At 35.5% G+C, this 12,499-nt stretch overlaps 2 protein-coding genes and 1 pseudogene across 2 annotated transcripts in view; all 3 read right to left on the reverse strand.

Annotated features, from left to right (window-relative positions):
* The window catches only part of LOC104723809 (protein transport protein SEC23-like), a gene marked incomplete in the record, with an annotated part of 6,748 nt that extends 1,909 nt beyond the window's left edge, over positions 1-4,839 (reverse strand). The window contains 10 exon segments of the mRNA XM_010442220.2: positions 1-105; positions 206-367; positions 889-966; positions 1,616-1,697; positions 1,832-1,998; positions 2,115-2,190; positions 2,422-2,564; positions 3,325-3,486; positions 3,586-3,759; positions 3,856-4,839. Coding sequence (XP_010440522.1) covers positions 1-105; positions 206-367; positions 889-966; positions 1,616-1,697; positions 1,832-1,998; positions 2,115-2,190; positions 2,422-2,564; positions 3,325-3,486; positions 3,586-3,759; positions 3,856-4,635 — 1,929 coding nt within the window.
* LOC109127310 (putative nuclease HARBI1) lies at positions 5,332-6,057 on the reverse strand. Its single transcript, XM_019231904.1, has one exon. The coding sequence runs from the start codon at positions 6,016-6,018 to the stop codon at positions 5,332-5,334; it is 687 nt and encodes a 228-aa protein (XP_019087449.1). The 5' UTR covers positions 6,019-6,057.
* Positions 6,556-9,577, reverse strand: LOC104723810 (annotated as a pseudogene).

Raw genomic sequence — 12,499 nt, forward strand, 5'->3', positions numbered from 1 at the left:
ATATGACGTTAGTGATGGTTGGATCATGACAGTTGCATTTGAAATATTCTCCCGGTTTAGCAACATGCGGAAGTATGCGGTTTCATCAGGACTATTGTTAAATACCTGCAACCATTCCAACACCGCAAAAAAGAAAACATGAGTCAACTGTATATGCCAGTTACGTAAAGGCAGATAGTGATGAAATCAAAATATAGTAGTCTACCTGAACAAACTGTGACCGTCGCAGGTTAAACATGAACTGAGGGAACAATGAAAAATATGGATTCAGCGTAAACGAGGTTGGATCATCCTTTCTATATTCACCAAATTTTGAACAGAGACGAATGAGAGTCCGATCTAGCCACCGAGTAGCATCAAATCCCTCCTGAGGTAATACATGATACACAGTATACGTGAGCAACACTATCACAAAAATACAAGCAGATAAACACCATACATAGTATTGCAATAAGATAGCAGACTTCAAAGCAACAATTACTTAGTAGTTTCACTATGTGCCTCACACAGACTACAAAATCTTTGTATAAAGAGATGAAAAAAGCATATCCTACAGCCACAGTAGACCCTCAATAAAGATGTTACAAGGAAGACGTCTTCGCACGTTTTCTCAAGGAACAACTGTAAGCCACCTAAACTATTTTGTTTTATTTATAAAGTTCAGCTGTATGAAAAATAAAGTTTTACTTCCTTTAGACATATAGATGAACATTTTCCCAAAGATCCTGAACCCATGGTAAATAAATTTGGCCAGGAGAAAAAAACCCCATATTTTAATTGACCAAAGGCAGTATGGGCTTGAGCCCCTTACCCCAACAGCATAAAAAAAAAAAGTCACATTCAAATTTACCCATATACTGTAAGCACCGAGAAGATGATGTACGGTACCTCTGTTTCCATTTTTAAGGAAGTTAATCTTGCCATAACCACAGCAGCAGTTTCTTGATCAAAGCCTTGCACAAGTTCCTGAGAATGTATACAGTAACCATTGTAAGAATGGTTGCCATGAAGCTTTTGGCTTTTTAAACGCCATAACACATTCACCCTCACCACGATTATTATTGATTCCATGACAATAGTGAAATGTAAACGAAAATAGCTAACAAGCTAGTAAAATTACAAAATCATGCAAACCAACAACATAATTCAGAGATGCACATGATACAAATTTTTGGTGAAACACACATAAGAGGTTTAGGATTAGGAATCATATAAAATAAAGTATTAGGAATCAGAGTACGTTATACCGTAGCGGTATCTAAAGAATCCAAGTTTATCCTAACCAACCATTTCCAAGAAATAAGAATGTGGAGTCCAATTGAAAGACAAAAAATCCTATAGCTGCTCGCTTATATTCACAGTATATTCACCAAAATGAGAACCAGATGTGGTACCATGCCTAACAATACTGCTGTTAACCGCATTTGCACAGTGTGGAGGCAAACAATTAAACTTGCTAGCAGATTTATAGGTTCTAATCCTAACATGAACAATGCTACCTAAAAAAAACAGTGCTACCATAAAAGAGCTAGTAGATTACATGTAAACCCAATTGCATATAACATTGAATATTTAGAATAAAGTGGCAAGTTTAGAAAACAAGATTATGACAAACCTCTGTGCTCACAGCAGTATCTACCCACTGTCTGGTTACAGTTGTAACCCGGAGTAAATTTTTACCTTCAGGATTTTGGTATCTGCAATCGAGTCAATAACAGTAAACACAATAATTCTAAAGCTAAAGTAATAACTTCTTCCAGAAAGATAAAAAGATTAACAAAAAAAAAAAAAAATGAAGGAATAAAGAGACGAACAACAGTTGCCAGAATACCTTGTGACGAACTGCAAATACAACTGATTTGCAGGTCCAGGAGCATTTGACCCGGTTGAAGATAGATCAAAGAATACAGTCAAACAGGTACTCTTGTCGAGGCCACACAACTTCCAAGCACTGGTATTACCCTCTCCAATGACTGTGTCGGCAACATTGGGACCTTTCTGCAAGGCACCAAATGAAAATAAAAATCAATTAACAGCAGGCAGCTTTATTCATTCACCAAACACACAAAAAAAGAACTTGAATGAAAATGACTTCTAAGCACTCCAGGTATAACCTTTTCTAATGATGAGCAAGGCCCAATAACCCCTTGAATTTTGATGTCTTTTGAACAATTGATCTCAAGCGTGCCACTGAAAATGAAAGGTTCAGAGTTAGTTTGGACTAATTGATGCAATATATATATTGTATTAGCATACAAGCAGTATTATGCATAATGGTCCACGAGAAAGGATCTTAATTGTTATGCATAATGGTCCACAAGAAAGGATCTTAATTGCCAAAATATTCTTTATCTTGCAACACCAACCAAACAGAAGATAAATAGCTAAGTATTGACAATAAGCAGCAGAGCAGAAACATACTTGAAGCAGAGGCCAAGAGACTGCTCGCCATCTTCAAACACCCGCTTGAAGGAATCTTTAAATACAGAATGGCCAAAACTTTCAGACAGAACAACGAGACCACCGGTACTTTCAACTGCAACTTTCATTTCAGCAACCCCAACCTAACTATACCCAAAATGCAACAGCGGAGACAATGATAGTTAGGTATCTAATCAAGTGATGAAAAATGATACCTAAATTGGAATGGTTTGATAGAGACAACAAGCAAATCCCTATCAACACTTTGTTAAGAAGAAAAAAATGGAACTGAAAAATATACTCAGTCTTTCATGAAGCAAAGGACATCAAAATGGAAAGAAAAATGAGGTTTCTGATATGGTACTGGCAAACATATTATCTAGAGAATTTAATCAACCATTTCCGATTTCTACATAAAAGGGATGTTCTAAAACAATCACATAGATTGCCATTCAAGTTTTACAAATGTATGTAAAAGTTCTATCTACAAATGTTATATATAAAAGTTATATCTACAAATGGGCTCTTTCGTGCACAGTAACTAACATAAGCAAAATTAAATAGAAGAAAAAGGTTAGAAACTGGTGATCACAGGTTAGTTAAACAACTCGAGTACATGTAAGAGCTTTCACAATTTGGTGTGCATCAACAATATCAACTTCACCTAACAATTTTGTAACCAAAAATGAGATAATGACTCATAAAACAACACTTTCCAGGGAGTTAATGAGGGATGTTCGCTCTCATTTCAGCTAAAATGTAACAGCGAAACAGACAAAATAGAGAAATCAAGCGGTGCAAGAAACCAGACATTTATACCTGAAGTATAAAATCTACCAGAAGAATCAAATCAGAGTTTGGGCATCAAGCAACGTAAAATCATTCGTCACGACACATTAATACCTGATCAAGTGCAGAAGCGAAAAGGTCTAACACATGACCCTGAGCGACCAGCTGCTTTGCAATACTATCATAAAACTTAACAGCTTTTTTATAATAAGGAGCAGCATCTTTATCTAGATCTTTGTGGGAGCGCACAGGATCTGACAAATCCTTTGAGACAATCTGGAGAGAAAAAAGAAAGAAAAATTGATTCAGACTAAAACAAATATGGTGCGATGAAACTTGACAGTGCCATCAACCGAGGAATCAACAAGCACTAACCGTTCCAGGGCCCTCTGTGCATGGACCTCCAACCAAAGCTACAATTCTAGCCCCAGTTCCAGGCAAGCAAGCACCAAGCAATCCTGCAGCTACACTTAATGCCACACCTGTGCATCTTTGGGGACGATGACCTGGCTGAACAGGCCACTGATCTGTTTGGAGCTCATCCAAAAGCTGCATACAAAAAACCAGCCACACCAGTGTTCAAAACCCATGTTACAATTGATGATACATGTTCGTAAATCTATTGAAACTGAGACCATTACTCACCGAGTCCAATGTGTACTCGCACTCTGAAGCCGGCAAAAGGAATCTGTTAACTCCTGAACTCTGGAATCCGTTTTGCGCTCCTCTAGGAAACCCAGAAGTGGGAGCTCTCCTCGAGGAAGACCCAAGTCCCAACTGATCCAAAATTTGATCCTTGGTGACTTCTTTGTTGCCTTTAAAGACAAAAACTTTAGACATCTCAGAGAAGCCCAATTCATGCACATGAGCCTGAGTACCAAACGACACAAACCCCACCAAAGCATTCTCCGGAAGCAACCCGATGGCCTGCTTAAGCGCAGATTTGGCATATCCCAATTCTTCCTCAATCATACAAGTATCAAGAACAAACACAAACACAGGCGGAGGCAGAGGAGGGCCAACAGGAGCACCAGTTCTCGGATCGAACTGAACACCAACACCGGGGACAGACGACGGTACCGCGTATTCAACAGTGGTGCACTGAGGATAAAGCTCACCAGGGAGATTATCCTGAGTGATGCTATGGTAGTGAGTCGGGAAAGTATTCGTATGCAAACAAAAAGGGCATTTCCAGATCCTGGCGCGGTAATCAACACTAGCGAAGGCATTGAGAACAGCGCTACAGCGGCAATGGAGAGGAGCATAATCGAGATTAAGGATATCGGGGTGACGACGGATCGGAGAAATCGAGGCGGCGAGTGGAATCACGCACTTGCTAGCTTCAACCTTAGTGCGAGGCCATACATTCCAAGTCATACGAACTCCATCCATACCTTCTGGATCCATGCTCGCCATATCCGCCATTGGTGCTCTGATCTAGATAGAAACGGATCAGATCCGGGATCGAATTGTGGTGATGAAACTGAGAATTCTGGGTCAGAGGAGGAGAGCCGTGAGAGATTAGGAGTTTAGTTTTAGGGGTAAGTCGCGGCTAATCACTGGGAGGTCATATAACGCGAGTCTCTTATTTGATTGGATGGATGATGTTGACGGATCTCGTGTTTCATTCGGTTCGGGTTTGGGTCAAGTTTTCGCATTTAATTTCTTTTTTTCCACCTTTGGGATCTAAGGAAAGGAGATTTGCTAGAATCATCTATATACAAGAAAATTAGGCTCCGAATGGTGACCGCGGTTTTGATTGTGCAGGAAAAGCGGTTTTAGAGTGCGGTACGGTTCAACTGCGGTACATGCGGTTTGCAGGACAAGTGCAGTTTATACAAAATAAGCGGTACAGAATGATATTTGATTGATGAAAAAACTATTTACGGTTCAGTATTAATTGTGTGAATAGTAAAAAAAAGAAAAAGCGGTGCGGATTATATATATTATAAATAAATTTATTAATAATTAGTATGTTTGTATATTATTGTATATTATGAATTAATAATAAAAATAATTGTATTTATAAACCTTAAATACTATAATTGATCAAAAGTAATTTTTTTTTTGACATATTGATAAAAAGTTCAACTATATAAAGATACAATTTTTTTAAAAAAATTATCGATTACTTTGATTTTCGCATAACATATTTGCAATAGTATCTCTTATTTGCGTCATAGCTTCTCCATCTACTATCTCTGTTGCATCTATGTCACCTATATCGTGCTCAAAATTTTGGTTGTTGTTCGTCTCAGTTGTTATATCTGCGAAATCTGCATCCGAAAATTTTGAAATCCTGATGAAATTATGTAGTCCCACTGTAGCCATTACCACTCTTTTCTGAATTTGAACATTATATCTTGGAAAATCAGAAAGTATCCTCCACTTTTTCTTCCAAACTCCAAACGTTCTTTCTATAACAGAACGTAAAGATGCATGACATTGGTTGAACAATTCATGTTTATTCCTTGGAGGAGGACCAGAATGAAATTGGGACATATGATATCTCACAACTCGATTTCGTGATGATCTATAAGGAGCAAGAAATCCTTGTTTGTTTGGATAACCAGAATCAACGAGATAATACTTATCTGATGGAGGCAAAGGAAACTCGGTATCACTTTGTTGTGCCATCTGCAGAACAGTTGTATCGTGGCATGATCCTGGTGCTCCATTCCAGATATATGTGAATAACATATTCAAATCACATATTGCCATGATGTTCAATGATGCATTATCGTGCCGATTCCAATACATTCCTTGTAACTCTGGCTTTACTTTGACGCATACATGAGTCCCATCCATAGCTCCAACGAATCCACTAAAATATGGCCAATATCTTCGGTCTACCTGAAGTCTTTCAGGAATTCGATAAAGTTCTTGTCTTGTCGGAGTTCTAATATAATCACATGCTAATAATTCAGTTGCCGTAAGAACTTCTCTAAATTTTCTCTGCACAGTTTCTTAATTTCGTCCAAATCTTAAACCAACATCTCTCTGAATTTCATTGTGCCCACATATCCGTAGAAACATCGCAACACTTTCTTCAATACTTATACTCAATGTTGGCTGAAGACCATAATTTGTTTGCAACATATTACACAATGTTGTGAAACATGGAAGTGACATCCATAATAACTGAAGACAAGCTGCATCATCTTGCTGTAGTCGACGCCATATATTTCTCCATCCCAAACCTCCATCAGTTTGGACTGGTGCTCTTTGAAAATATCGGTCATAATAATTCAAAGATCGTTGAATTACTAACTCTTCAAATTGTTCATTTTCCAAATTCCACAGTTCAATTCTTTCTTCGTAACTTAGATTGTTAAGGTCTTGGGATCACAACTGACATATACGAAATGCCTGAAATTCAATACAAACGATTTTTGTCATTAGACATAGATTATTTTACAAACATAAATTAAATAAAATTCAACATTAAACTAAAAAAAACATCAATCATTTCAAAACATAAATGAGATTGATAAACCACAAATAACACAAACTAATCTTCATCTCCTACATCACTGTGATGACTTGCATTGGATCCTTGCGGAGTTCCCCAAATATTAAAGAGACCTCCTGGTCTAGGTGTTTATGGCATTTGTCCAGTTTCAAAATAATTCGTGAAACCGAGACTGGATGATGATGTTTGTTGAATGATCGGTGGAGTTTCTACTGTTGCACCATCTCCTTGACCTCCAACTGAAAATCCATATTGAACATTTGTTGGAGTCGTTCCGCTTGAACCTCCTTGTTGAAAATTTTGTGTTTGCCGCCATTGTGGAGCATTTGGTGGTGTTCCCCACTGTGGAACATTTGGTGACGTGCCCCACTGTGCATTTGGTGGTGTTCCCCACTGTGGAGCATTTGGTGGTGTTCCCCACTATGGATAAATGGGACCCCAAAAACCGGGTGAATTTTGCCCTCCCAAATTATTACCCACAGAAGATGGACTTCCAGATGATATACCTCCTAAATGTGGACTCCCAAATGAATGGCCTGAACTTAACTGTTTTGGCACATCTTGGTTGTTACGTGAAATCCCAGTCATAGCTTCTAACAGTTGTATCTTATCCTCGTCGGTGCTTGTAGCTATATCAATGAAATATTTACGCAAAAATACTAGCTCCTTAAGTGCATTAATGCATGCCCAATAAAATCTAGTGTGTTTGGGAAGATCTAGCGCGATAAATATCGCTTCCACCTTTTTAAATTCATCGTAATCATCTTGGTCAAAAGCACCAGGACGAAGTTGTTGAAAACTTTGTCGTTGGAATTCTCTAAAGCCAGTGATGTTGTCTTGTATTGTTGTTTCAAAGGATTGTCGTCTTCGACTTCCTCGTGAACCGCTTCCAATAGAAACACGTGAGCTTCCTCCAGATATGTGTGCACTACGTCCACCTCTAGCGGTTGACTGCAAATTTACCCTACCTCGTTGTTGGCTTCTAGCAGCAGAATTTTGGACTATTTCATCATCATCAATGGTAACACGATACACTTCTTCTTCTTCTTGCGTTTCAGGAATCTGTGTTTGTGGCACGTCACCGCTATCACTGTCTGAGTCATCATGGCCTTCTTCATCAACTGCATGCTCATGGATCAATTGTTCTCTTCTTTGACGAGCAGAGTGTTGAGATTGAGACTGAACATCATGTAATGCAAGACATCGTTGCATCACATGCCAAAATTCAGGCGGCTTTCGGTTAAAGCTTTTTGTTAATTTGCATCCCTGTAATTTTAAAATCAATTAGATTTTTTGATATATAAATTTTTAAACATAGGTTTATGAATAAAAAGATTTAGTGTACTTACATACTCCTGTTCCGTCCACCATGCTTTAGATGCAAATATCATGGATGTATCAGGATCAACCGTTATGCCAGTTTTATGCGTAAGAAATTTCCACCTCTTGTAATTTTTTTTGAATTCATCAAGCTTGTTTTTGAAAAAACCATAGGTTATATTCATGTTGAACGCTTGATTAAACTTTTCAACAATATACTCTCTACCAATAGCAGTAGGATTTTTTAGAGTATAATTATTCATGACAATTGCTTCGTCGAACAATTGAATTAATGTTTTTTCCTGAATGTAAGATCATTTGTACTTGTCTTTGTTCTACAAAATTTGTGAATACAATTTATTTATTTTTTCTGAATGTACGACGATTCTGTCAAAAATATTTTAATTTTAATTAAAAAATAAATTTAAATGTACCCGTATTGTTGTTTCCATGGAAAGAGTTGAATTGTCGGTGGGAAGAGTTGAATCTGTTCGTCTTGACGGATTTGTGTTCCGTCGACGATTAGACGACATATCTACATTCAATAAAGTCCAACAATTAATTACTTTGGTTTTGTTATAAATACATGGTAAAACCCAATAATAATTTTTTTCCGAAAACTATCATTATAAAAACGGCTATACAAATATTCGTTATATGTTTAATATGGTTCACTTGTTAAAATGAACAGAAAATATTAGAGTAAACACTTTCAAGATCATTTATTTAAAGTTGTAAATTTGTTTGGTTAAAAAAAATTGATATGAACAGGATAACTAATCCTTCCAACTAACCCACTATTTTTGTAACTACTATAATGAATTTTTCCATGTGATTATATAAATATTTTGGAAAATTTATTTTTTGAAATCAGCAATAACAAAAAATTGAGTGATCCCACGATCATAAAATTATTTCCTCATAATATTCTAAAACACTTAAATTTGAAAAAATCAGGTCATAATCTAAATATATATCACTTTTTTTTGTATAATCGATGATGATAATAATTTGGTTATGTTTATGATTTTTTTTTCATTTTTAAAATGACAATTTTTTTAATAATTATTACTAAAAACCAAATAAATTTTTAATAGCTATTGAAAACAATTTTTGCATCTAAAATTAATAATTCGCGGAAATGATTTAAAAGAATAAATTTCGTATTAATTTTAGAATTATGAAAATAAAAGAAAACTTTTCTTATCATTCATTATTCATAAATAATATAAATCTTAAAATTATTTAGAAAAAAACACAATAGTTAATATTATTTGTCATAATCTATTTTTAAATATTATCATTAACCTCAAATTTAATTTCAGTTTTTAAAATGAAAAATATTAACATCAATAATAACAAATGATGAAAATAGTTGCATCACTTGTTAATTTGAACACAAAATTTTAGAGTAACCACTTCAATAATCATATATAAATTATATTTATTAACTATTTAAGTTAATATAATATAGAATACATTAGATTATTTAACAAATATACTATATTATTAAAATTATTTAGCAAATACAGTAAATTAAAATACTAACCTGAAAATGTGGAGGATCTGCTCAAAAATTTGATAAGCCAATTTCTGAAGAATCATTTTGTGATGTTATACCTATATATAGATTTTATTTTGCATATTTAAAAAAAACAAGAAAAAACCATTCTATTATCCACTGGGTGCGTTTTTCTAAACAAACGCTGGGTAAAAGCTGGTTCTGTTTTGAATCGCGGTCCATCGCATTATCCAGCGGATAATTCTGCAAATTTGTTTTTTTTTTTTGAAAAAACACAAATATCAGTTTTTGATTTGAAAAAAAAATGAATAACGCTTTTTCAATGGCTCCCAATCACAATCTTAGAAATAGCTAAAATAATTAAACAAAAATATATAAAAAAATCTCTTTTATTTTTGGAATAATATTTTTATTTAAAGTATTATATTTTTCTAGTTATCTGCCTCTTTGGTGATATTATGATCTACATTTGAAAATTAAACTAAATCCATTAAAAAATAAAAATATTATCACATTTATTAGAAATTTTCTTTTTAAAAAAGAGAATTTTTTTTATTTCAGTAAACTATTGAAAGAAAAAAAATTATCTACATTCGTAAAATTTTCTCAAACCTAACTGTAATCGACACCTCAGCGGTGACGAAAGAGGTTTGACCCCCCGTGTCTTTTGAAACTCATCTTTTTGTGTGGTGAATGATATGATGAAAGAGATGGAATAATATGATGATCAGGTGGAAGATGTTTCAATTACCCTTATGCAGTTGTAGTATAAGAGATGTCAAACCATAATGAGTGTGATGCAAGCAATCAGGATGTGAATACTCATCTAAGTCAAGCCAAATATGAAGGATGTTTGTCACTAACAACCTAATGAAGATTAAGAAATGCAAAATGAAAACCTACTAAAAACATTGTACTAAATGCAAAATAAACAGAATGATTAAAGCAATAATGAAATGAAACAGGAACAGGAATTATAGTAAACTAACTAGGTGATGCCACAGGATTAAACAAAAACTAAATGAATGCAACAGGAAATGCAACTAGAATGAAACAGGCAATGAAACAGAAAGATACAGAACATAAAACAGGAACTCTGGAAGGAGCTCGAGCGAGCACTCGATCGGATGCTCGATCGAGTGGATGGTCGAGTTGATGAGCGAATGCCAGAAACAGAGCAAGCAGCAATCAATTAACAATACTTAAAAAGGAAATCAATAAACAAAGAAAGGTCTTAAGGATGGATTTATGGGCTGGACTCAAGCTATGGCTATCTAAATTGGTCAACAAACCTCAATCAACAATGAGCTATCTCTAGACAATGATCTCCTAATACAAGTTAATGCAATCTCTTGGCAATAACAATCAAGCTAAGATATTCCCAGTCTAGCTCTCACTAGCAAAGATCATACAAAAGCAGGCATTAAACAACAGATCATTAAAGTCAAAAATCAACAAAACATCTAATCTCTTAGCATGCTTCATGATAATCTCTAGATCTAGCCTTATCTAACAACTTAGACATTGGTATGATGCTAAGAAGCTTAAGATCTAACCTTACTCTCTCAGATATAAGATTAGCATAGAGCATATCTAGCCTAGAAGAGATCTATAACAAACAAGCTTGACCAATCTAAACAACCACAACCATCATCCAGCCTAACCCATCCTTAAGATCCTAAACCACTACTCACAAACACAAAACATGATGAACAAAATCATAAACCCAGAAATCAATGAAACTTGCATGTTTAGAAAGATGAGATGAAGATCTACAATATTGAAGAAGAAATCAAACTCAAATTCTTAATACTTTGAAAGTTATGAAACCAACAAGTATCAAAGATTTATTAGAAAAATAAACAAAAGTGGCTAAAGATCTAAGCAATAAAAAGCAAAAAAGAATAATTCCCAAAAAGGATAAATACTAGGTCTAGAATTGTACTCTAAAAAGTCTCTCTTTTTGTGGCTGCAGGGTACAAGTCCTTTTATAGGAAAAGGAAGGGAAGCCCTAAAAATGCTAAAAGACAAAATAAGTGGGCGGCTCGGTCAACTCGACCAGGTGCTTGGTCGAGTGCTGGTCGAGTGGCTTCTTCTTTTGCTTCTCCCATCCGGTCGAGTCCTTCTCCGCACACGGCCGAGTGCTTGGTCGAGTGGGTGGTCGAGTGGACTTCCGGACCTTGATTCTTCAGCTTCAAATCCCTTGTTTCCTTCTCTTGACAACTCCAATCTTCTTCAGCATCACTTTCATGCTCCTTAAGATCCAAAATCACCTGTTTATGCAAGAAACTATGCAAATGCAATGCAAATCTACTCTAATGCATAAACAGTTCTAAAACTATGCAATAATGGACAAATGAGATAGAAAATCATGCAAAAGATGTGAATATACTAAGGGAAAACAGGGCAAAATATATGAACATCATCTTTGAACGTTTGTTTGCCCGAATCAAAGAGGTGATGTCTGATTCAACAGAAGAACGTTTGTTTGCCCGAATCATGGGTTACAACCTACAATGAATGTAAGCATCGAAAGGGAATGGCCATGTTTTTACGAATATGTGGCCACAATGAAGTTCAAAGAGATGTTGGATTCAGATTTGGACGAACGCAAGAGACAGTGCAAAGAAAATTTTTTGAAGTCCATAGGGAACTGAGTTACTTGCTTGTGATTATATCAAGACTCCAACAAGACAAGAACTACGTCGAATTCCTGAACGACTGCAAATGGATCGAATATATTGACCATATTTTAGTGGATTTGTTGGAGCCATGGATGGAGTTCATGTATGTGTAAAAGTTAAACCTGAAGTCCAAGGAATGTATTAGAATCGCCATGATAGAACCTCATTTAATATAATGGCGATATGTGATTTGAATATGATGTTCACATATGTTTGGAATGGAGCACCGAGATCATGTCACGATACAGCAGTTCTCACGATGGCGCAAAATAGTGATGCTGAATTTCCTTT

This window comes from Camelina sativa, chromosome 11, assembly GCF_000633955.1.
Source record: "Camelina sativa cultivar DH55 chromosome 11, Cs, whole genome shotgun sequence".
Lineage (NCBI taxonomy): Eukaryota > Viridiplantae > Streptophyta > Magnoliopsida > Brassicales > Brassicaceae > Camelina > Camelina sativa.

Coding starts and splice junctions, on each gene's coding strand:
- LOC109127310 (XM_019231904.1), bottom strand. CDS start 6,018: ATGGATGGGACTCATGTATGCGTCAAAGTAAAGCCAGAGTTACAAGGA.